Genomic DNA, 26855 nt, shown 5'->3' on the forward strand with positions numbered 1-26855 from the left:
CAGAAGCTTGAGCTACTTAAAAGTAAGTCAAAAGTTCTCTGTAAAACAAATCCTTCCAATTTAGTCAATCTTATAAGAAAAAAATTTTAGTAAAAAAAAATCTCCTTAACTTGTTTTACTCGTTTAACTTAACTCCCGTTTAGAAGATTGTTAGTAGGGATGGGCCTATTGTGATTTCCTTTTTTTTAAAGTTCACGTAGAAATCCTGAGTTTAGAAAACTTAGTATGTTTTTGCGTAAACTAGCAGCGATGTTTTCCGCTTCGAATAATACCCTCCAAGGTATGTCGTCGACGTGTATTGATTAAGCAATTACAGTGACACAGTATGTGTTCTGCTGTTTCTTCGTAACATTCTGCAGGTATCGTCTTGTGTAATGCCCATGGTCTTGAGGTGTGTTTTTTTTACTGAGCAGTGTCCAGTAAGGAAGTCTGGTTATGCGAATCTGACTCCTAGTGAGTGTGAGGAGTTGTTTCGTTCTGGCGTGGGAGATGTTTGGTATAAATTGTTTGGCTTGTCTGTTACCTTCCGTATGCGTCCAGTAATGATAAGCCATATCTCTTAGCCATTTATTTATATAATACTTTTCAGTACTTGTTGGTATGCCACAGAATGGTCTTAGCATCATGAATGGAGATGCGGAACCTTTTCTGGCTAGTGTGTCTGCTATTTCATTTCCTACGTGACCGATTCCCGTTTAGAAAATAATATTGACTAAAAATCAGATCCTTAATAGTTCTTGAAAGTGGCTGTTAACACTCTTTCTCACAAAAATAAGTATCCCTGAAAAAAAGTCAAGGTGGGTATATTAAGGGGATTTTCAAACAGGGGCCTTTTTTTAACTTTTGTTTACATTTTCTTGTATTACCCGTTCAACATGCTGCAGAATGAGTTTAAATATCGCAGAGGTGACTGAGTGATGAATAACAACTACTGAATAATAACCAACGAATGGAGATCACCGGTGATGTGCAAAAAGCCAAGGTATTTAGAAAGAATTTCCAAATTTAAACATAGTTGTCTAAAGTTAGACAACGTTTATAAATGTGTGTTTATGTTCAAAAAATAAAGATGCCAGAATAAATCTTCATTTTTTCTAAACATAAGCGATCACGTAAAGACAACATTCAGTAAATTTTCGGTTAATTTTGATTATTTGTTTGTTTTTGGAAACATCTGGACATTATAAAACGAGCCCCTTTTTTCATCTACCATAGCATTATTTTCTTGAAGAACCGAATTTCAGTTTCATTTTTAAAGTGAACCAACAAAGACCTCAAAACTATTTAATCATTCAAAAACTCAAAGAAAAAAATGACGAGAACAATTTGGTTTCTAATTTTGCTTTCACTACTTGTCAAAGTATTTCCCTTGACTGTACCTGAAACAACAGAAGGTGAACCTTCTTTGGATGCTGAAACTACATTTTCATCACACTATCTCAATAGTTTAGATCATAAAATGGAAAATATGATAAAAACACTATCTGCCGTTGATACATCAATTAAACAACTTCAAGAGAAAGCACATACATGGGCAATATTTCACCATCACATCGATTCATGGAATGATCAAATGAAAACAATCGAACATAAAATCGACTTGATAAAGCGTACACAAGATGAAAATCAAATAATAAATCAAAAATTGGTGTCTCAAGAATTCACCTTAAATCATATTCTTTCAAAGTTAGTGTTTCTGAGTGACAGTTCATACAATCGTGGTGAAAACGAAAACATAATACTTCGAAATGGTGAAAATGGTTTTGGTGAAATTAAGAAACTTATCAACGGTGATCGGAAGATGCGCAATGAAATCGGCACTCGTCTGAGTAATATTCTACGTCATGTGCAAAATATTGAAAGGGATAGTTGCAGAGGTTGTTCAAAATCAAATAGCAACAATGGTAATGAACCAAAAATGGCAAAATTGATACATCCTATCATGACATGTAATGGTTCAAGATCCAATAACAAAGTTGACTTAAAAGACATCGACAAGAAACTTAACCAACTAATTGAAACTATTCCACAAAATGTTATTGCAAAAATAATTGAAAATGATCAGAAAAATACTGACAGGTGGTTGCTGACATCGCAGTATTTTGACAAACTCAATGATCGTTCTATTGAAATGAAAGAGGTGAATGCAGAACATTACTTGAAACTGTCAAATTTGTGTCAATCGATGTCAAATGAAATAACCACATTCACCGGAAGTTCAGATTTGTTATTGAAGAAATTTGAAAAATTAGTTATAGATGTTCAGAAAAAAGTTGATAAACTTGCTGAAAGAGAAGATATTGAGAAAAGAACCGATTCTGTTGGAACTGACACAGTAAAACCCAAAACAGATGAAGAAAATGACAGTAATGGGAGTGAGGAGAACTTCGATATTGATGGTGAAACTCAGAATGGGTCTAAGAAATCCACGGAAGATGTTGAAGAAATTGACAATAATAGCAGAGAATCGGAAGAGCCACAAGAAGAAATAAGTAAAGAGGACATCTTTCTTAATTAACAACTTTGCTTCTATAAAGCTTTACAGAATTATCTGTAAAGCTCTATACAAGCAAATAAAATTTCCTTTTTTTTTATTTTAGATTTTGTACAACCGTTAAAAAATGGCTGCCATGAACTCACCAAACGCGTAGATGGGATATATAAATTTTCAACTTCAAAAACTAACGCCGCCTTGCGGGATATGAACGAACAATATTGTGTTTTCTCAACAGACGGACCAGCATGGACTGTCATTCAGAACCGTGGCCCGTATGCTATTCAGGAAAATTTTAATCGTTCATGGAATGAGTATCGTGATGGATTTGGTAGTTTGGAGAAAGATTTCTGGATGGGAAATGAGTTTCTCCATCAACTTACTTATGCCGATAATTATGAATTGCGTATTGAACTTGAAGATTTTGAAGGCATAAAAGCATGGGTCGAGTATTCGACGTTCCGGATAAATGCAGAGAGATACAACTACAATTTGATTATAGACGGTTATCGGGGTGCAATTCCTGATGCATTGAGCTATCACAATGAGCATGATTTTAGCACATATGATTCGAGAAATGACAAGAGTGTTGATGCATGCTGTGCTTGTGCTACTGGTTATGCCAGTGGTTGGTGGTTTAATAAGTGGGTGTATTTATTTTTTATGTTTGTTTTTTTTTTTTTATGAAAAACGCATTAAATTTTTGTTTATTCTATAGCTGTGCTGAAGCAAACTTAAATGGAGTCTTTCATAATACGCCTCTGGGACATAATTATGTTGGTATAGTTTGGGATCAATGGCATGGCGATTATTCATTGAGAAGTTCTAAAATGATGTTGCGACCTAAAGTTTGGCCAAAGGAAAGAGAAGAAGAAACTTATAATGGGTCATCAGAAGATCCATGAGAAAGAAAACATGCATAGAAGTTGATTAATGTAAAGGAAAATTTAACGTTATTTCATGAGAATTTTATTTTTAACTGAAAACATTTTTCAATATCAAGTTTTTTGCAATAAAATCAAAATAAATTTAATTCGTACCAAAGAAGGCATATTTTCGTGAATTTTATAGTCAAAGTCAAATGGAGATTCCTTTTAACAAATCAACGCGATTTATTTAAATTAATATAGGTAATTCGACTACCTGTAAAGTAATCCGAGTTATGTCAATTTGAATTATCAATGAAAAATTACTGAGAAATTGAAATGGAAACAACAAAATTAGGTCTATCTAATTCATTCTAATTCATTCAAAACACTGTCAACTGCCTTTTTTATAGTCAGTAGTCGATGGGGTGGGACCAGCCTTATGGGGTTTGCCATGGGTAAAGGTATAACTACAGTGGCCACTTTTTGCAAAAAGTCAAAAAGTGAAAACTTTCAAACTCATTTTGTGACAGTTTTTCCGACCACAAAATTAAAAATAATGTTAAAGAAAGCTTATTTCTTTGGTTTAAAAAACAATTTTTGTAGTTTTTCCAAAAAAAAAAAACAGGGGAAATTTGTGATTTGACAAATTCAGATAAAAAAACTTGAATTTTTTACCCGTGGAAAACCCCATTAATTTGGATGTACTAAAAACAATAGGTGCGTCCCACAAAGAGTTATCCCTGAGGGCTCTGAGATTTTTTAAGTGAGAAAAAAAATATCAGATGAGCGGTTTCCTTTTTTTTTGGAGATTTCTGAGTTGAAAATTGTTTGGATTCATTTCTCAGTTGCTTTTTTCTTATTTTTTTTTGACGTTTGACAAAATAGTTGTTCGGTATATATTCAAATTGGTGGTGTGCAGAAATGAAACTGCTTTAAACATGAAACATTCAATGAAAACTTGCTTGCTTCACTAAATAATTAATTTTGAGATAATTTGTTAACAATTGAATGTTTGAAGAAGAGTTGCAGTTGTGTGGTGATATATTGAAGTATTGGACCTGGCCCCACAAAATGGTTTTGCTCTTTTTCAAAATGACATTGATCTCTCAGGGATTTTTTCTTTGTGGGACATGCCTAATCTGTTTCCTTATATTTCTCAAAAGAACAAAAGCAACAAGCAAGAATTTCATGCGGAGAAGCACAGTGTTTACACATAGCCATATTAATGACAACTTTTTATGCCAAATTTTCTCTGCCATTTATAAATAAATAAATATTGCCAGTATTGAAAGCGTTTATACGATGAAAGCCAAATATGGCTTCAATTTTTTGACAGATAAATTGGTATTTTGCCAGTCTTATAAATGAGGCATACGATAAACGATACTCGTCAAAATTTTTGCTTTCCGTCAAATTCCGAGCTCGTTTTCCAGGGCGGTGAACTCACTTTTATTGTTGGTGATGGCAAGGCGATGTAATCATTGACCGCCAATGAACCATGATGGTTTAAACACAATTTTCAGTCTGTTTTTTGTTGAGAAAATAAAAAAGTTTAGGTATAAATTGATTATAATTATGATGAAATTTATTACTTGATGGGAAGACTCTCACCAGACCAAATACATTTTTGTTGGTGTCCCTGGGGTTTACCATCTATCTGCACTCCGGACCTTTACCAATACATGTGCATATGGACACTCCACTAATAGAAAAAAGGCTTCACCAGGGTTCGAACCTCGGTCATGAAATGTTGGAGCAAATTTGAAAAAAAAGTGGAGCAAATGCAAAATTTTCGTAGTAGAATTGAAACAAAACAAAAATCTTTAATTTTCAGGAAATTTTTTTTAATAAAAGCTAATAAAGTCTTAAATTAAAGTCAATTTGATTCATAAAAAAGAATTATTTTAAGATAAATTCACCTTGGACCAATTTAATTGTTTTACAAACCTCATTAATGCAAGAGTGGTGGTTCAAAAATGTGTTTGCAATTCTAAAATAAAAACAATTTTTCTGTGTGGAAAAAGTAGAGTATATCGCTAAAAATCGGAGCGTTGGAGCAGATTGCTTTTGTTGTCTCAAAAGTGGAGCAAATTTTCTCCGATCGGAGCAAGGTTTGAACGCTGGGCTTCACTGATTTAAAATAACACCCATTCCTGTACTTTTTATTCAATGGATGAACTTCAATTTATTTTTATTTTTTTAATTTTTCGTGACTTCACTCACCAACTCTGTAAGTGTGATATACACTTATTCAATGACCAAAAGTCAAGATTTAACCAACATTTTTTATTTGATGTCTTCTCACAGTAAATTAAATATTTTTTGAATCTAAGTTGCTGAACTCTACCATTACGTTATTTTAAATAAACACCTACTCCCAGCAATGACACAAACCATTAAATTCTATTATTCCTAGAATTCACACAGATGTCGCTAAAAATATACACAAATTTCTCGAATACAAATTTTCTTTGAGGCAACTCAGGCAACTCTATGAACTGAAAAAGCGAATCTCTCAAAACAACCGTGTAACCTGACGGAGTAAAGTCTTTTCTACCCATCTTCCTACGGGAACTCCATTTAACCACCCCAATAAACAAAAAAAAAAATTCTTCTCCATTCTAAACATAACAACCGTCTTAACAGGTAATTTAAAAAACAAAACATTTTTATTTATAATTTTAATTGTGCATACAATTTTGCAATAAAATCGCTGCTATTCGTTCACCTAGACCTACTACTGTTCTGTCAACTCAAACTCGCCGTAGAAGGATGTTTTAAGATAGAAAATTTCATTGAATTCTCCTTATTTAGCTAAAAGATTTGAGAATATTTTGATTTGTTAATAAAGATTTGGGAAAAATTATTCTATTTATAGTCATTAATGTTGGTTGCAATTTCAAAGAGGGGCGACATCCAACAATAAATACAAGACTATTAGCACGTACCTTCCATAGGTACGTTGTTATAATGTGGGCTTGAATATCTTTGAATTGCTATCCACATTTGAATGAATCTTCTGAGTGATTTTGATTCAAAATCATATTCACTTCAATTTGGAAGGCATTTTATTCAGAAAATTTTTTTCAATTTTTGGATAAATTCTGACAAAAACACCACCTTCTCTGGTGGGCGCACTGATTTCACGTTCAGTGTCAGTTGCTTTTCGATTCTTTATCTTCTATTTTGACAGAAGTATAGTAACAAATATTTGAAGGAAAGTGTTGGACGCACAAACATTTAATTGAATCATTTTTACTTATTTTTCCAAAGAAAATGGTTAAATTATTTTGATTTTATTAAATAAAAATGAAAAACAAATTCGAGAAAGTAGATCGTTTGCAAGTAGCAAAAGTTATTTCTCAGATAAGAGTGTGCTCGAAGAGGCTATTCTCTTTGGCGTGTTGCACAAAGGTGAGTTGATGATCCTTCAATTCATCATTTTTTTTTTGTTTAATTGTTGTTTGGAATGTAAATACTTTCCTCAATTAACAAAATAAAATAATATTTCCATGTGGAGATGAAAAACTTTCTTGAATTTCAATGAAATTTTGTACTTTCTTGACTTGGTCAACATTTCATGTCAGCACATTAATTCTTTATCTGAAATCTTTTTATTGGTTTCAAATAGATTTAACTATTTGTTTGTAAAAAAAATATCTGCATTGTGTCATTCCATTCATTTAATTGCAATTTTACATAAATTTACAATAAATTTCATTTTCAGATCAACAAAATGCAAAGAAATCTTCTTAAAACTGTCGTTGAAATGTCAAGCAGTTGGTGGAGTCGTTCATACAAAATGGAAGACAACTTATGTTCTCATATCTGGGCAAAGGAGTATTGTATCCTTTAAAAGATTGAGACATTATATTTGGGTAAGCATAATTTTTAATTAATTATTATTTTGTATCATTTTTTTATATATTTAATGTCAATGGAGCTTTGCAATACGAGTGCCTTCGTTAGTTATTTATACTTGTAACACGAATACCTACAACAAGTAGGCTTTTTTTTTTTAGGGAGATCATGATTGGGAAAAAGCTATTTATCATTTTGATGTTTCTCCAATCATTGCTTTAAAAATTAGTCAAAACTTTTTTAATTTTCCTACTCGATTGCTTCTAAGGAAAATAAAAGTTAGTTTGCAAGATTATTTTACATTTCTAAGAATAATTTTACTTTTGTTTCCCAACCTTAGTTAGTGGGCGAATATGAAAGGCTTCTGTTTATTAAACTTATTTGCATCGGATAATATTTATTTGCTTCAATTAGGTATTTATTAGATCCTTGTTTTGAACAATGCTACACTATCAATCGTTTCCATATAAAATCTAATTAAATGCAGAAAGGTTCACATTTTGTTTGAGGAGACACAATCTTTGCGCAGAGGCGATATCGTAAGTTGAACATTTTTACCAATACTCCACCATGAGGACGTGAAATAAAAAAAAAATTATGTGGTTTGACACAAATACAATCCGATCGTCGAGTCATCTGCTTCTATTTTTTGGTAAAATTTAAGTTCTGGAGTGGAATCATCTTAGGTGATTAGTGATAGTTGACAGTCAAATTGCAGTTTTTTTGTGATATAGGGGTTGTAAAGCATATTCAAAAATTACAGGTTTCTTCCATCTATTACAAACCAAGCTAGGATGTATTTATTGGATTTAGATTTTCATGAAATTATTAATGAAAGGGCTACATTTTAAACTGTTCTTTTTGAATTCCTTTATAGGCTCTGAATGAAATGAATTATTCGTCAGTTGCGGGTGCAACAAAAACCGGCCATATATTTATTGCACCCACTGATGACTTATTTGTTTCACTCGAGTTCTTTAAACAAATTCAAAGAAAACAAGTTAAAATATATTCTTTTAAGTAACAATTTTATTTAAATGTTGTGTTGTACCTATTGTGTTTTTATAAATAAACTTCAAAACAGTAGAATTGTGCCAACGCACCTGCAATAATGGAATCGCCCCTTTTTCTATTCAGTCCTGTTACATAATTCGTCGATAAACTCTGAAATAAAAAAAAAATATTTCTAAATTTCAAAACCTTTTCATCTGATAAAAATTGAAATTGAAAACTATTTATTAAGTAAAAAAAAAAATAAGTTATTTAATTGGTTTTAAGATAAAGCAACTTGTTTTTTGGTTCTTGTACCGTTTTTTTAATAAAAATTGAAAAACACTTCATCGTAGTTCGAGTTTAAAGAAGTTTTAGACATTATTGGGATAGCAATACCCTTATACCCCAAACTTAGTCATATTATCGTCAAATCATTGGAAAAATTAAACTAAATTAACTTTATTTCTTCTTCTTCCTTTTACTTGGGTTTGCCAAGATGACCTCAGGAATCGGTGGCAAGCCTTGCGATTTTGTATTTTTCCATTTCTGATGCCAACTGAATGCTGTGTTTTTACATTTGCCTACCTTTCTTTTTACTTTTTATTGGAACGTTGGAACTAGACTAAATTTTATTTAAGCATTTCAATGAATGAAAAATCATTTACAAAAATAATCATCAATAATAATGATAAACAGTGTTGCTAGAGCCGGCTATTTATCGCCAAACAGGCTCCTTGAACTTTTAGTTCGCTCCTTAAGATTTTGATTTTCGATTTATCGGATTCTGGCTCTTTGAATTTTGAACTTGGCGATTTAGAGCTCCTTTAAAATCAAAGCATTTTACAGCAAAAATCCACAAAAAATGTGCATACATTTCTCATTTGATTTTCATTTAAAATTACATTTTACGCTAAATCAGCATGAAAACCAGAATATACATATCAACAAAATGAAAAAAATAATTATGCTTGAAATCTGATAAGCAAAAGTGATTTAAAAATAAAAAAAAAATTAAATTTCATGCCCCAAACATTTTTTGCGTTTTTTTTGGACCATTCTTGAAAGCGGCTATTTTTGGCTCCAAGATTTTTCAAAATCGGCTCCTTGCCTCGAAAATATTCTGGGAACACTGATGATAAATCTAATCTTTCGAAAACCATTAACTACTAAGCCCAAAAGGGCTTGGATTAATTTAAAAAAAAACTTCGACCTGGAGTTTCGTTTTTATTTAAGTTCTTTTTAAAACTTCAGCATCTCGATTTCCAAAAAAAAGTAATTTATTTGCAAGTATTCTATTTTGACAAACATTCAGAGAAACATTTTTTAATCAATTTAAAATAATCCTACCAAAAATTTAAAAAAATCGGATGTTCTCATAGCTTTACACAAGTTGCATTCAATAGTCGAAACATAGGATATTGATTTAGCGGTAACTAGCGGCAACTACCACAAGCCAAAAATCTTAAACAGAATCGACGAGGTTCCTTATTTTTTTTTTTTTTTTTTACAAGGTCAAATTCATAAATATGAAAAACTTCATAAAAAAAAAGTTTTGTGTACTCACTCAGTACACACGATAGAACTTATACTTTCCCAACAACGCACGACCCTAATGTCCTAATGTTTTGAAACACTTTTGGGATAAATACATTTTACTCGTACATGTGTAACTTCCCAAAAGAAACATAATTTAAAAAAAAAACTAAATTTAAGACACGACTGGGTCGCACGACTTTGCTCTTAGAATTCCAGTTGATACATTTTTTAAGACTTTTTATATACAAATTTGTTGAATGAAAATACATAAATGAAAAAAAAAAAAAAATAAAATTACCTAATTGGAAGGATTTTTTTTGACAGTTTACCAATCAGAGAACGAGAAATTACCTAAATATTTAGTCCCTAACGTTTCTGAACCTGCCGAATGTCCCGTTTTCAAAAATTTGATTTTTTTATTCATTCAAAATTTAATTTTTGTTTTATATAAATAATTTTATTTAAAAAAAAAATATCTTTGAAGTTGAATGGTATTTGGGAGAAAATCAGCTTAAAAATTCATTTAAGGAAACAATTTGTCTTGTTTTTGTACTATGTATGTATATCGTTATTTTTGGTCCAAAAAAAATAATTTATAATTACCTCGAAAAACCCATCCGAAGAGTCTACAAAAAAAGCTACACACTAAGCTTGATTTTAATCGGTCTAGCCGTTTGTTCTGTAGACTACTTGTAATTATTACCTGCATCCAGAAGGCTTCTGCAATTTTAAATTATACCAGTTTATTTGGAGAAGTCCACTCTCCACACCTCTCTTTCGAACATTTTTGAGAGAATTTTGTATAGGCTGTATTCAATATTCTATTATGAATGTCCTATTTTTCAATATTCGGCTTAGCTTCGGTTAGACCTTATTCCTAGAAGTAAACATTTTGTCTTATATTATATCTCATAGCCTTACTTAGAATCAGTTTTGAAATATTTAAATGCATCGTAAACCTAACTCGTTTAAAGTTTATCAGTAGGTACTTTTTCTCAAAAAATAAATAGTCTAAAAGACTGTTAAATGTTAACAATTATTACTTCTTTTCCTATAATATATATGAATAAAAACCATAACTTACATGGAATAACTATTAAATTTGATTTTATCTTTATTCCAGGTAGAAGTTCCAAACCTAGACGGAAAAAAATGTTCATTCTCCCGGCCGGGTCGTGAATTCTCGATAAAAAATGTTGCATTCCGTCGGTAACGAAAACTTCTTCGCTCGCGTCGGTAATAGTTCTGCAACATTTCAATAAACAAATCGAACAAACCTTTTTCGAATATAAGAACTTCGAATGATTAACGCCTCAATTAAGTGCGCGTGGTGTATTATGCTCTTGAAATTATTTGAATTTAACAAGAAAAAACCTACAAAAAATATCTTAAATTCCAATATAATTTGAGTTTAATAATTTTCAAAGTGTTGTGCTGTGGAAAAAGTACAGAAATGTGAAGAAAAACGTGGAAGTCTGCTGCCATTAAAACGATACTCGATTCGGTAATCAACTTCGATATTTCACACACCATAAAAAAAAAAAATACTACCTTACCCCCGCGTAGTGTAACCGAGTGAGATGGCTGTATACAGCCAAATAAAAGAGTAAACAGTACAGCTATACTAAACGCTAAAAAAAATCAGCCCAGCAGCCATGTTCCCCAAAAGAGTTCTATGTACAGCGGCCACTAGCCACTACGAAAAAATCCTACTATCTTGTCGGCCGCCATTGTTTTGTGCGTGAATATTGAAAAACGGAGCATTTTTTGTCGATTCTCTGTTCGAGGCGGAGATAATTTTTTCAAATTTTCAACCAATTCGAAAGCATTTATCGACTAGAATATGCATAGTAAATTGCTAAATGTGATTCCACAACCAAATAGTGAAATTATTTACCTGAAAATTTCAAATTAAAATCCAAAAAAAATATTCAAAAAAAAGAATAAAATTGTAACGAAAACAAGAGCAACACTACTCGCAGCGGAGTAGTGTCTAGCAAATTAGAATTTACAAAAATAGCATTTCCGTTTGGGCCAAGTGAAATTATATAAAATATAAACCGAAAAGGAAATCAATTGAAAACTCCATCTCAAAGAAAGTTGGTTAATTAATTGTGAAATAAAATTCTTCAACGAAATTTTAATTTTTTTTTCTTGCGCGATGTGAAGAAAAAGTATGTAATGAATTTTTTTTTATTATTGGAAAATTGTGTGAAAGAAAAAAAATATAACCCGAGAGAAAATTCAGAGCAAAAATTAGTAGAAGAAGGAAGAAGAAGAATAAGTGTAAGAGAAGTAGCAAGAAGAATTTGATGAAACAAGAAAAAGAGTGTCGCGCTAGTGCAGCAAAACAGTAGCAAGCAGTAGCAACGAGTGGAGTAGACATTTATTTGTATTGCGGTTTGATTAAAACATTTGGTGGATAAATTAACCCCGTTACGATTGGATTACAATTTTGGATAATTAAACGTAATTTCAAGTAAGTATTTGTTTTTTTTTTAAGAATTTCCTCAGTGGCAAAACAATTATTATTTTTTTTTTTTCAATATGAACTCGTCGTCCGACATTTGTTTAGTGTCTCGTTCTAGCGTGAATTACTCGCTATATGGGTGTGAAAGAGAAAGACTGCTTTGGGGTTAAGTTTAAAAGAAGCTTTGATGAGTTTTTTTTATTTTCCACAAATTTTCTTTTTTTTTTTCTTTTAATTCTTTTTTTTTTATGGAAAATTTGGGGAATTATTTTTAATTTTATTTTATTTTTGAAATTAAAAGTGAAGTGTTTTGGGGACATCTGAAAATTGTAGTTTTGGGCTATGAAATTTGTGGAATAGTTTTTTAATTGGGAAAAACATGAATTGTCGTGTTCGATTTTTTTAAATGGCGCGTAAAAAGATTTTGGTGGATAGTGTTGCCGTGGTGCAAGGAATGATGTTTGTTTTGTTTTTTTTTTTTTATTTAATTATTATTTATTAATAATTTCCAATAATCTAAATATTTTTGAGTTTTTTTTTTTTTAAATTAGAATGCACATTAATCAATGAAATACATCAGCAGAGATAATATAGATAGGTACTATTGGTACCAAACTGGTAGCGAATTTATTCAGTTAAGGATAAAGCTGGGTGTAAAGACGCAATGTCCAAACCAATATTTTATTTGAATGACAAATTAACCAATTTACACCCTTATCTGCGTAAATTCTAAACTATTGACCTAGAGATAGTCTGTATCATGCGGATTCCCTTTCAAATTCTACTTACAATTATTGTTCAAAAAAATGCATAAATTTTTATAATACATACAGATACAGTGATGGAAAAAATATTAGAAGCAACAATTCATATTTAACCCTCTATCGGCACACGGGTGCGAATTTGGCACGACAAAAATGAAAAAATTCCAATTTTTCAAAAAAGTTGGTGCAAAAAAGTCTCTTTATATTGGTGTAAATACATTTTTTTTTAATTGTGAAAACATTATTCGAATTCCTCGGAAAATTCTACATCAATTTCATATAAGTTTTCTCTATAAAATATGAGACATAAAAAAGTTCTAGCGACATGAAAAAGTAGAAGCCAAATTCGCACCCGAGTGCCTATCACGTCACAAAAAAGAGGTGTGCCTACAGAGGGTTACTGGTTGAACAGAATGCAAATTCGCTTGTAGCAAAGAAAAACGCCGTGGTACAAGATGTCAAATAAAATCGCTCAAAATGTAGAAAAGATGAACAGAATAATGTGGCGTACTAAAATGTCAAGTGCGTTTAAAAAAAAATAATTTTAACTGAGCAACCACATTAGAAATGTCAAAAGTCATTGGGCTTGTAGCTTGAAGTAAAAGTTGACTCGACTTGTACCACAGCGAATTTCCTTGCCACAGACACAGTTACGTATTCTGGCACCAATATACTAATTTCATAATTTTTAACTTTGACAGCGCCACAAGACACAGCCACAGCTACATCATTCTGGTCCACCAGTTAATGAAAACTTAAATAACTCCACTAACATCGGTAAAAAGCAAAGAAAAGTCGGGAGCACGAACTTTGTTACCCCCTGAATACAATGGTGTAGCTGTGACTGTAGCTTGTAGCGCAAGTTGAAGAATTCTCAACTTTTTGCTCAGCTGCCGCCAATTTTTTTAGGGTTTTGCCTCAGTAAAATTTTGACAGCACTACAAGCTACACCCACAGCTACATCATTGTACTCAGCCAGTTAGGTGATTTTAATTGACCTTAGCGTGCTGAATTCAAAACTTTTTATAAATGTATTCCATCACGTCTAGTGTTTTTAGCTATATTTGTCACTATTTTACCTATAAAGTCTCAAAAACTAATTTTCAATATAGTTCTTTTTGATGTTTAGCTTTTCCAAATCAGAGGTCAAAAACTGAAATTTGGTTCAAAAAACCATTATTTTTAAATATCTTTGAGAAAAAAAAATAATTTTGAAAAAAAGTAAATATGTCCTTAAGGACGTTTTAATATGGCGTTCTGAGATCGTATGAGTATTTTTGCAAAAAAAAATTTAACGGTGATGTAATTCGACATCAAACGTACTCAAAAGAACGAGTTTTTGACCTGCTTATGTACATATACTCAAGTAGGTACATATATACAAAAACGTGACGTACCAGTGAAATTTTGACTTCAGATTCGGACTCAGCACACAAAAATCTTAGAAAAGTAGGTTTTGGTTCAAGCTCTATTTTCCTTGCCGACCATTGTAACCTAAGGTTTTAATCGAAGAAGTTTTTATATTTCCAAGCTCTTTAATAGCACAACAAACTGGTAATAGTTAAGTATTTATATTCTGTTAACTTCTCTTGGTTAAATAAAACAATTTCAGGTAAAAGAATTACAGTGGCGACAAAATAAATAGCTCATGTACCCTAAAATCTCTAAAATGAAAGTTTTTCGCACTATTTCAACTTAAAAGAGCTGTTTTATTAATGAAGAAGTAAGAACACAGATATATTTGATTTATTAAAAAAGAAATTAAGTACATTGAATTCTTTAACAAAAAATAACAACAAAATCATTAATACAGCTTAAGTTTTTTAGGACAAAATTAATAGCACACTTCCTAAAAACAAAAACAAATTAACAAAAATTTTAACACAGTTAAAAGAAAATAACTAGTATTTGGTTGGGTAACCCTTATTATCTATCACAGCATAAAACCAGCGGTTAATAGACGTAACAAGACTCCAAAATCGTTCAAAAGGTACTGAGTACCAAGCTCGTCGAAATTCCTCCCAAAGTTTGTCCAAATTTGAGGTATCAGACCTGTTAATCGCTTTTCCCACGTCACTCTACAAGTCCTCAATAGGATTCAGATCTGGGGACTGGCTGGCAATTCCATAACACCGATTTTTTGGACGGATAGCAATTGTTTCACAGACTTAGTCTTATGTTTTGGATCGTTATCCTGTAGAAATGTCCACTTTAAAGGCATTTCCTTCTCAGTAAAAGGTAGAATAGTGTCCCTTAGGATTTCCTTGTACTTATGGTGGTCCATAATACCCTCTATCCGATGAAATGGCCCCACACCATGCCAAGAAAAACATCCTCAAACAAGAATACTAGCCCCACCATCCTTAACAGTCTATATTTTATACTGCGGGTCACATTTCAACTGCCCCACGCGGGGAATTTCCGCCTCTTATGCCCCAAAGGCCAAAGGGGGCATTTCCAAGTGCCCCATACGGAAATTCCCCGCGGTCAGAACTTAACGTCAGGTTTTCGAGATCCTATCTGACATTTTTTGAAAATATCTCAAAAACCTGACTTGATGGGGCAAAACAGACTTCGGATTCGGTTTAAGCGACCCAAAAACTATATGAAAAACCTATTCGCAACCCCAGGTCAGAACTTTAATTTTTTTTTGTGTGGCTGTGTAAGTAACTGTTCATTGAAAATTACGTCAATTGCTATGACAATTTTCTTTGAGACAGGATTCCATAATCGATAACCATTGGGAGTATATTCAACCATAACACACCTTAAAGATTTGGGTCAAGTTTTGTTCGAATATTAACATAAGCTACACTACCAAACACTCGTAAGTTTCTTAGGTTTGGTTGTCTACCGTACCGCAACTCTGACGGGGTAATATTCTTCTCTTCCCTTTTTTGAAAAACACTTGTAAAGCTTCGATTCGACAGGTACACGGACATCATCACAGCATCTCCTTATAAAGATTTATCGGCTTTCGAATGGAAAATTATAGTTCTAGCCTTTTCAGTCTTTCAGATACACCATTTTGCTCGGGTTTATATGGCACTTCAAGTCGAATCCCTTGCTGGATGCAAAACTTCTTAAAATTCTTTAAATTATACCTATTTACCTCCATTGTCGACACTTAAACGAGAAATTTTTCTTTCAAAGTGAGCTGTCACCCAAGCTGTATACTCAACGAATTTATTTAGTATATGTTTGCCTTCCATCAAGTAAGCCACAACGTCACTGTGAATGAGCTCTAACGGTCTTGATGATCTGTTTTCAGGAATACTTTTATATGGTCTTCGATGTTGTTTGCCGGGTTTACAAGATTCGCAAAAGTACTCCTTGTCATCATTTGCTAGAATATCTAAGCCATCTACCGTTCCAGCTCGCTTGAATTTCAGAATGTCGGTAATGTTCGAGTGTCCCATTCGTTGGTGCCATAAACCAATACTTTTTGCAGCACTTATTCCAGCAAACCTTGCTTCATGCATAGTTCATACAGCTTTCCATTGCTTACAGCTTCAGTTAAAAGCCTTCCAGATTTGTGCCTTTCCGTTTTCGAAAACTGTCTTAATGCCTTTTGATTCTAGTTTCCGAATCGAAAGCAAGTTACAAGACAATTCTTTTACGAATAAGACATCTTCAATCATGCCAGCACTTTTCTTCTCGTTTAAGGATAAGTTTCCTGAGATATGTATTTGATGAACATTAAATTACGTGAATCTGAATACATGAACATTAAATTACGTGAATCTGAATACATACAATACATATATATAACTAGCTGACCCGGCGGACTTCGTTCCCCCTTTTCCAAGTTTTATTTCGAATTTTTGATTTTGTAATGTGTTAACCTTTTCCCATTACACATAGGTACATACATACTGTTTAAAATATTAAACAAAGCAAATCATTTGTTTGACAGCTATTACAAATTTTTATCGGAATTTATTCAACCAATAAAGGTTATATAATTCACAAATATACAAAAACTGGCTCTGGTTTCACTTCTTATTTTTTTTTTTGCAAAAAGTGCCTAAATCGATGAATCCCGCCTGCCATTATAGGAAAATATGACTAATTCTCCCTTTCTTTTGTGAAACTGTTAATGATTTGTGTTTTGCACCAGAGGCCTGGAATTCCAACACCAAGAACGATCTTTTTACTTTTTTTTTGTTTAAACAACCTGTTTTCTTATGACGTTATCACGTAAAATTATCGTCCGTAAACCGACTATACAAACAACCATTGTTTTTGTTTTGTTGACTTTCGTTTTAACTTCCAAAATTTTTATTTGCGGAATGTAGCATCCACTTTCAACGCTCATTTTTAATCCACTTTAAAAATAGTATTCTCTCTCTTACATATTTTGGTTTCATTGAAGTTTGTATTTGTTCGTTTCTAAACCGTTACCGTGTGAGTAATGTTGGAGCCAGTAACCGAAACAATAGCAATAGGATAAAATCTTAAAAAAAAAACGATTAAAAATAAAAAGATTTCGTCTTAATTCTATTCATACATACGTCGAAATATTTCTTTAAAAAAAATAAATCATTTGATTTTTATGCGGAAATTGTATTAATGGTAGTTGAAACAACTTAAACAAATTTTAAGATGCAGTCATAAATTTAATTGAGATATACTGATAGTAAACAATTTTCTTTGCGGGACTAACATTTTAAAGAGTTAATTCATGTTTGTTTTTATTACCCTTGAATATGAGCGATTTTGAACCCCAAATATTGAATTTGCTTATAACTTGACAACATACCAGGTCCAACTATAAAACAAAACCTGTCGCGAACGAACCTTATCACACACACACACACAAAATTTCATAAAAATCTATATCTACTGTCATTCGGACTTCAAATATGGAATTTAACTATAACTTGACAACAGCGACACCTACTGGGTCCATACCACACACACAAAATTTCACAAAAATCTCCCCAGTCTGGTCAAAATATGCAATTTTTCTAAAACTCGACAACAGCGCCACCTACCGGGTCCAATTATAAAAAAAAACCTGTCTCGGACGGACCTTATCACATAAACAAAATTTCACAAAAAATCTGTTCAGTCGTTCGTTCAAAATATGAAATTTTTCTATTACTCGACATCAGCGCCACCTACCGGGTCCAATTATGAAACAAAACCTGTCTCGGATGGACCTAATCACATCCACCAAATTTCAGAAAAATCTCTCCAGGGGGCCAATTCTGGTTCTGTGAATAAGTGAAACGAAAAGCTTTTCACTTGTTCACTCATTTTATTCTCGTTCTGTGGAAAAATGAAAACAAACATCAAAAATATTCATATAAATATATATTTTTTTCACTAAATTATTTGTGATATCATAGGATGAGAATCGTTTTTCGTTTCAAATGAATCGAAAAAGTGAAAAGAGTGTTTGAAAGCTAAAATGAAAAAGTATTTTTTTTTATTCACGTTTTCACAGAACCAAATTGGCCCCCAGTCTGGTCAAAATATGAAATTTTCCTAACTCGACAACAGCGCCACCTACCGGGTCCAATTATAAAAAAACCTGTCTCGGACGGACCTTATCACATAAACAAAATTTCACAAAAATCTGTTCAGTCGTTCGTTCAAAATATGAAATTATCCTAAAACTCGACAACAGCGCCACCTACCGGGTCCAATTTTGAAACAAAACCCGTCTCGGATAGACTTTATCACATACACAACATTTCATAAAAATCTGCCCGGTCTTTCGTTCAAAATATGCAATTTTCCTAAAATTCGACAACAGCGCCACCTACCGGGTCCAATTATAAAAAAAAAACTGTCTCGGACGGACCTTATCACATAAACAAAATTTCACAAAAATCTGTTCAGTCGTTCGTTCAAAATATGAAATTATCCTAAAACTCGACAACAACACCACCTACCGGGTACAATTATAAAAAAAAACTTGTCTCGGACGTACCTTATCACATAAACAAAATTTCACAAAAATCTGTCCAGTCGTTCGTTCAAAATATACAATTTTCCTAAAACTCGACAACAGCGCCACCTACCGGGTCCAATTATAAAACAATCCTGTCTCGGATGGACTTTATCACATACACAAAATTTCACAAAAATCTGTCCAGTCGTTCGTTCAGAATATGCAATTTTCCTACAACTCGACAACAGCGCCACCTACCGAGTCCAATTATGAAACAAAACCTGTCTCTGATGGACCTTATCACACCCACCAAATTTCAGAAAAATCTGTCCAGTCGTTTAGAAGGAGTAGGCTCACAAACAAACACACAGGAGAATTATATATATAAGATATGTAGATGTGTAAGATATGTAAGAACATAAAAAAATCGACTTTTGGCTGGCTAAATTGGCGGTTTTGCCGTGTGTGGGACGTACAGATAAATTCTAAGCCTCCCAGACTAACGGACAGAATAACAAATATCACTTTTTTGGATTTCTCCCTCATCGTGATGTTGCAAGCAAATAAAAGAGCAAGCAAAAAATCCAAAATAGTAGAGCAATTAAATTTTTGTCATCTTTAGGTAAGTATATATCAACGGCTAAAAAATAATTTAAACAAAAAAAAATTAAAAACCAGTTTTTGAAAACGTTCATTAAAAATTGTTGTTAATTTTTTTGTTCTATTTTACCCTTTGCAAAACCTGTGTTGTCTGTTGTGTCTTGCCATGTTCAAATGATAAATCCTGAGAACTCCTTCAAAAAGGCAGAAATGGCCGCAGAAATAGAACAATACAAAACTGAGAGGCTTGTTGCCGATTTCTGAGGTCAACCCGGCAAACCCCATAGGCGGATCACTAGTGTGAAGCAGATCCGTCGACATCGAAAAGAGGAAGAAAAAAAAAAGACTAATACTAAGAGTAATGAAATCAGAACAATTTAAAGAGACCCAAGGATTTAGAAAGTTAGAAAACTTGAAACTCCTTAACTCTCTGTGCTCAGAGCTCAGACCATAAGATTATATCCAATGCAGTTTTTTTTATATTCGAAATATTGGTGGTGATGACCTCATATAACATTATATTATAACATAATATTCGAAATATTCTCTATATACATAAGTAAAGCTTAATTAGCTCAAGGCTTCGTAAGACGTTGGTCTAAAGAATTTATTTTGTCCATATGTTACCAAATCTCTTTTGTGACACTCTCGTGGACCGTACTCGAATACGCCTCCGAAGTCTGATCACCATACTATCAAGGCCAAATTGAATACAATACATACATACATTTTTACGATTTGGCCTACGAGCTCCAAAACTTATCTTCCAATACAAAAACTCGCTCGCTAATATCGTTTCCTTTTTTCTTTTTATCCTATCTTGACTGCAACGTAAAGGAAAAAAAATTCAACCCTTTTCACCACCAACATACGACGGATCGTTTGAAGTTATTACTTTATTTTGTATTCTAATCATCTTATCGCTGAACTCCGATTCAAAACTTTAACCGAGAACTTATCTTAAGCTCTCCATTGTTTACAAAATTAGTATTAAAACTAGTACTAAATGATACTGATATAATAATTCTTTTTGTATTTCATTAATTTGCCATAGTACTTTTTTTTATAGTTTTCTTATATAAACTGTCATTGGCAACACTTTAAATGCACAATATTAGTTCATCTCCATTAAATTTCCAGCAATTTATTATTTTTTCCATTTATGTTATCTCAGTCAATGTTGCTGTCGCGGTAGTGTCATGCGGGTTGTATGTTATTGCTTTCCCTATCGCTCCTATGCTAATCATTCTCTATTGTCTGCTACTATAAAATGATTTTAAAGTTTGATGACGATGAGTACGATGATAGAAAAGGTAAAAGAAGTAACACAAAAAAAACCCTTCGTTTGCTCTGAAAAAGGTATGTTCTCTTTTGATATGGTCTATGAAGTAAATCGAAACAATATTTGTTTGATGGTTGAACATTTTTTCGCAAATTGTGCAGCAGCAGGCAGGAAGCCAGGAAGCTTTATTTTCCGCTTCCTTTTGTGTTGTATTTTGTGTTTTCCATCTCTAAACCATGAAGTAGTAGACGATTTAGCTGCCAGTATAGAGGTAGAATCATTTATATTTATTTTGTGCGCAAGTCTCGTAATCATTTCTTGATTTTTTTTTCTCTCATTTTCGTCCCAAACAATGTGCCAAGGCTGTTGGCGCCAACAACACAAAATAATGAAGAAGAAAAAATACTCACAGTCGCAGCAAAGATTACACTAACAAAACAATATGGTATATATGCGTTTCTGGGTGCTTCAGTACTGGTGACGTGTTCGTTCTTGTTTGCATGAATTTCGCATTTCCATGCCGCCCCTTTTTTTTTGTATAGTTAGATTCGGTGTTATATAAACCTAAGAGAAAGATTTTTACTGTTGTGATTTGGTTGACCGAATAAAGGTTTTGGAATTTTCATTATTTGATGTTAGAGCCCCCGCACACTACAAACTTTCTATCGGCCGACAGTTTAGTCGGTCTCTTAATCAGTATGAAAATGTATGAAAGTGCGCACACTACAACGATTATGTATCGGCCGATCAAAAAGTTTGTTTGATCGAAAAAAAGTTTGTTTTGCTACACAATTGCCTTCATACTAAAATATTTCTTACCCAGCCGACTATTTAATCGCCTGTCTGTGCGCACACTAGGAGCCCAACCCGACTAAACTTTCGGCCGATAGAAAGTCTGTAGTGTGCGGGGGCTCTTAAAGTCAGAATTGTTTTTCCGGTATTTATCAACCAACCCAACTGACAGATTTGTTTTTATCTTTTAATCTTTTTTATCTTAAATGTTCATTGTTAAGATCATAAAACGGCAGAGGGATGTTTTGACATCGTACTTTATTTAATGTAATTCGAACACAGTTTAAGGCTCATTTAGAGCCGTCCCAAAAATGCTCGATATAGTTTAAGTCTGAGCTAGGCGCTGGTCAGTTCATCCTTGCAATTCCAACTTCCCTAAGGAATTAAGAAGTTCCCCGCACAGTGTGGCACCAAAAGTTTATCGTGCTTTAGAAAAAAATCTTGTCCAATAAACCGAGCATAAGGAACGAGGGGATCCACCAGAATATCGAAGAAGTAGCGATCCCAAATCAAATGTCCTTTACGATCACGACCATCACCAGATACAAAAATGAGCAAACTAGCATTAAACAAATCGCTCCCCATTTTATCTGTATACTCTGTAACTACACGATCGTTTCGACTCAGATTAATTTTGGAGTCATCCGTGAAATTAACTGGTATCTATTGGTGAACTTCGCAACCGTATTGTGATTAAGCAAACTGAGCACCGAGCTTTCCAGTGCAATGTAATAAATTTTGGCACCGCACCTGGACGTGGAGTAAGCCATATATTTGCTCGCTCGTGTGGTGGCTCTACGTCTTCTGAGTTATGTCAATGAAGACGTTAAAATGCCTAAATGAACTCTAGCACAGTTAGTGTAGAACTAAGGGGATGGAAAATTTAACAAGAAGCTGTACGGTATTCGCAGGGCTTTTTTCTGGACAAAAGCTGAACCGTAAAGAAATTACGTATATCCGTCGAATGCTTAATTCCTGACACAATAAGAGCAGATAGCGGCAATAGGTAGAAAAGGTATTTAATAAACCTACTGTACGTAAAACTGGATAGTCCGCTAGTTTCGTTTGTTTTGTGTTTTCTCTCAAGAAAGTATTAGAATCTTCATCAATTCACATATATGTATGTATATGTGCATATAAGTACGTTTACACTTTGCTGATACGCTATAGTAGTTGTTAAATGTTTAATTTTATTTGCGAATTGCTCGCACTCATAATATGTTCTTTAAACAAAATGCATATACTAGGTGCCCTTCTTTTGTACAAAAATAAATATTAACTTCTTTAGAAACCGTCAAATCATTGTACATACCTATATTTCTTGTATTGAAAAGGTCACGATTGTCATGAGTCTGTATGCATTTGGCATTTTTAAGTCGCGTGTTCATTCGAACCGGATAACTACCGTAGAGAATAACTTTATAGTCATATTTACTTATCAACAATAAATGTCATAAAAGACACAGCTCGCCGACTCACAAAACAAACAAAAAATGCGTCGCAGTACCTACCTACATACACACTTGCTCTTATCTATTTATTTTTAAATGTATAAAGTCCGACACAAAACAAAAATAAAATAGAACACTAAAGAATAAACCTTAAAAAATTATGATTCATTTTTTAATTATTATTAAAATAAGCAAACGTAACATCTTTTTGTATAAGAATTTTGCTTCTAGTATTGTTTTTTGTTTTGTTTTAGTAAAATGAAAATTTGTTTTTTTTTTGTTATTGAATTTCAGCTGTGTTTAGATTTAGTCAGAAAATTGTACTGAAATATTTTCATGTGCTTATCATCACCGTGGGGTGGATTAGAGTAAAAATTCTCATTAACAATTTGTTGTTTTACATGGAAAAAAACGTCAAGCATTAGTTTAGTATGAAGAAAACCTTTTTTATAAATGTAATTTTATGTTTGAGTTAAAAAAAATTTGGGGCATAGATTTTCATGTGTCCCAGGTACACATAACATTAAGATAACATATGGAGGGCTAAGACCTGAAACGAACCAAGTCTTTCATTAGTTTGATCCAAGAGTGTTTCGATGCAAGTTGTCATTTTGTCAAAAAAAAAATGTTCACCATAAGATTCAATGGAAACGTATTTACTTTAACTCGTTATACCTGCGAATTCACTTTTTGTGACTTGGTTCACTTCAGCTCTTAGCCCTCCATATATTGTCTTAATGTTATAATTTTAACGTGTATTTTAAGTGCAAAATATGATGCTCTGTAGTCTGAAGACCTTTATCTTGAATATCAAACCAATAAAACCTAAAATAAAAGCTTTTGAAAACAGCAATTTCGGTTGTATTTTGAGAGTTTTGTTGTTCAATTTTTTGTTACTTTGAATCACAGAAAACTCTCTAACAAAATTTTGAAGTTGCATATTAAAAACTTTTCCTTTGTTATAGTTCTTTAATTTGATACCAATTTTATTAATGGCCGCTTATTATTTTTGTTGTGCTGGTGTTATTTATCAAAACAAATGGATTGTAGAAATTATATGGACTGGCCTTCTACCAAATCTTGCTCAAATTTAAAAGCTGGTCTAGAAGTCAGTATGTGAACAAAAAGTTATTTTTAAATTTTATAGTTTTTTTGGTTCTTTTTAGGATAAAGTCCCAAATCTAAATTCGCCAACTTGATGTTTTAAAAGAAATTTAAATAATTTAAATAAATTTAAATACAATAGAATTGGAAAAATTCGAATTTGGCCACCAAATGTTGAGAAGTGAAAAATGATGGATCACCATCAACCGTAAATAACTCCTGTCTCCAGCATTTTATTTGCTAGCTATTTAGACAAACCAAAGGAAATTTTTTTCCAAATAAATTTCTAGTACGTTTTGATTCAGGCATCAGCGACTTGAAAATGAAATTTCCGGTATTAAATTTAATACTTTTTTTGAAAATACATACCTACTATATTTTTATCATAATAAGAAAATAATTTACAAGCAACAAAACAATTACATGATTGAAAGTCTTCCTTTTTTTGTTTGTTTAGATACAGCCTATGACAACCACAATATTTTGCCATGCTTTGTAATTGAAATTGCCAGACACTGTGACGACAAATAAGACAGTCATGTAAGCAAGTTACGCCTGCCGAAATGTAAAGTGGTGTAGAGCTTAGTATGTGCCAGAAACATTCAATGAGTTTTGATTACATCAATTAAAATCATGACTAAGAACGCTGGTGCATGCAATAAAAATTGATTCTAAGTTGAAGAAGAAAGTCTAGTTAATATACATAAACATACTTATTCTTTCAGAGAAATGTCGACTATGTAGCCGTGAGTTTGCTAAAACAAACAATTCCACAAAATCACATTCGTTAGGGGATTTATTTTAAAGATTCAACGATTCGATTTTTAATTTCATTCTTACTTAAGCTCATTTGATTTAGTTTTTTTTTTATAATATTTCCGATTGCATCTAAGATTTTAATCTACTAAAATGAATTTTATAAAGACTAGCATGATTCATCAAAAATTTAAAATAAAGTACATACATATGTAATTGATTTCAAGTTCTGTGTTATTTTTGTTTTTAAACAACTTTGGAAATATGTATAATGATTTTTTTTTTTTCAAAGTATTTTTATTTGATAAAATAAGTTAAACGGTTAACCATATAGTACCTATCTTTCTAATAAAAATTAATTTTCAAATCACGAACCGGTTAGGCAAAATACCAAATAAAATATAATCTTCCAATTCCATTTGTCACAACCTAGCCATAGCCAACCAGCTAGCACCAACACCTGGCTATAACGAAATAAATGTGTGTTGTAGATACCTTTTTTTAATAAAACTGTTCTTAAGCAAACAAAATAAATCGTCGCACAACGAGAGAAAGAGAACAAACAACGACAAAAATGACGACGAAAATCTACTACATTTCCTTATCACACTTTACTCGTTTATACTTCTTTTTTTTACAAAGACTAAACTGAAATAAATTTATTTTTAATGTAAGAAATATGAATACAAAATAAAATAAAAAGCAATTCAGGCCAGTGTAAAGAGAGACACCTCAGCGCGCTCTGGCTCATGCATGAAAGCAGACTATAACGACAAAAAAAGCCCGGCTATCCTATATTAAATAAATGCTTTTTTTTCTTCTTCCCTGTAAAAGCAAATAGAAAACGTGTTTTTGAAAAACACGCAAATGTCACAGTGGGGCAATATAAGGTGTTGTCAGCGTAAAAAAATTAAATACACAACTAAATTGCGACTTGTGACACAGGAAAAAAGAAACAATTACCGAAGAAGGCAGCCTGACACGTCACTATTAGTCATTTACAGTGGTTACTGGCTGAATACTGTGGTGTAGCTGTGGCTTGTAGTGCTGTCAAAATTTTATTGAGGGAAAACCAAAAAGTTGAAAATACTTCAATACTTATTTTAAATATAAAATATGATGCTCTGTCATTTTTCCTGAGCCTTAAGACATTAATCTTGAATATCCGACCAATAGAACTCATAATTTTCAAGCTAACAACTTCGATATTTAGTTCGAGATTTTTCAAACGATTCGAAGTAACAAAAAATTGAAAAACAAAACCCTTAAAATTGACTCGAAACTATTGTTTTAAAAAGCTTGTAGTTTGGGTTCTATTGGTTGGATATTCATGATAAAGGTCTTCAGGCTCAGGGAAAATGACAGAGCCTCATATTTTGCACTTAAAATACATATTAAAGTTACAACATTGAGACAATCTCCAAAAAGTGTTTAATGAAAAATGCATTTTATCCGTTTCTGAAAAACCTCACAAGAATTAAACTTCTGCTCAACATATTTTAGACTTAATTACATCATAAGATAACAAATTCATTCATGGCCGCGTAACGTCCACGTTCCATACAAATTTGCCCATTCTTCTTTGAACAATTTGACCTTGGAAACCTTTTTTAAAATTAATAATTTTTTTGAGCACTTTGTGTTTGTTGTTTTATTAAATATCACTTCAATTTATTCATATCGCTCTTTGGCTTGCACTTTTTTCAAAGTTTGATCCTCCAATAAAAGTAAAAGAATCTACTCACACTAGAATTTTCTAACCCACACAATTTCGGGACGGTTGCGTTAGTAATTTGTCTTTGCAACAGGTTTGCCGCACCAAGGCATGTGTTCAATACTGACCATGTTTTGAGTCAGATTTGTAAAATCCTGTAGTTGCTTTTAACAAACAAGTATTTTTTTGTTAATTCATTTGCGATTTAGTTTGAATTATTGCTACAACATTATGCACCAAGTTGCACTCACTAGAACTTGTTACGAA

General features: G+C 32.5%; 2 protein-coding genes and 1 long non-coding RNA gene across 4 annotated transcripts in view; 2 read left to right on the top strand and 1 right to left on the bottom strand.

Moving 5' to 3' along the window:
• The first annotated feature begins 1151 nt into the window (after positions 1–1151).
• Positions 1152–3527, top strand: LOC129918422 (angiopoietin-2). Its single transcript, XM_055998944.1, has 3 exons — positions 1152–2492; positions 2601–3138; positions 3213–3527. Exons 1-3 carry the CDS (start codon positions 1313–1315, stop codon positions 3397–3399), a joined length of 1905 nt encoding a protein of 634 aa, XP_055854919.1. The 5' UTR covers positions 1152–1312; the 3' UTR covers positions 3400–3527.
• A 2342-nt stretch (positions 3528–5869) lies between these two features.
• Positions 5870–26855, top strand: part of LOC129918419 (uncharacterized) — a 34638-nt gene continuing 13652 nt past the window's right edge. For both annotated transcript variants that reach the window (XM_055998938.1, XM_055998939.1), the window contains exons 1-3: positions 5870–6009; positions 7091–7241; positions 10877–12232. The gene's annotated coding sequence lies outside the window, so the exon portion shown is untranslated. The remainder of the gene's footprint in view (positions 6010–7090; positions 7242–10876; positions 12233–26855) is intronic.
• Positions 8246–10952, bottom strand: LOC129918431 (uncharacterized). Its single transcript, XR_008772953.1, has 3 exons — positions 10838–10952; positions 10457–10630; positions 8246–8388 (listed from the first exon to the last, which is right to left on the bottom strand). It is a non-coding gene; the product is annotated as an uncharacterized LOC129918431 (long non-coding RNA).

The sequence above is a fragment of the Episyrphus balteatus genome, chromosome 4, assembly GCF_945859705.1.
Source record: "Episyrphus balteatus chromosome 4, idEpiBalt1.1, whole genome shotgun sequence".
NCBI classification, from domain to species: Eukaryota; Metazoa; Arthropoda; class Insecta; order Diptera; family Syrphidae; genus Episyrphus; species Episyrphus balteatus.

Coding starts and splice junctions, on each gene's coding strand:
- LOC129918422 (XM_055998944.1), top strand. CDS start 1,313: ATGACGAGAACAATTTGGTTTCTAATTTTGCTTTCACTACTTGTCAAA. Junction 2,493..2,600: donor AGAGCCACAAGAAGAAATAA/GTAAAGAGGACA, acceptor TTTTTATTTTAG/ATTTTGTACAACCGTTAAAA. Junction 3,139..3,212: donor AGTGGTTGGTGGTTTAATAA/GTGGGTGTATTT, acceptor TTTATTCTATAG/CTGTGCTGAAGCAAACTTAA.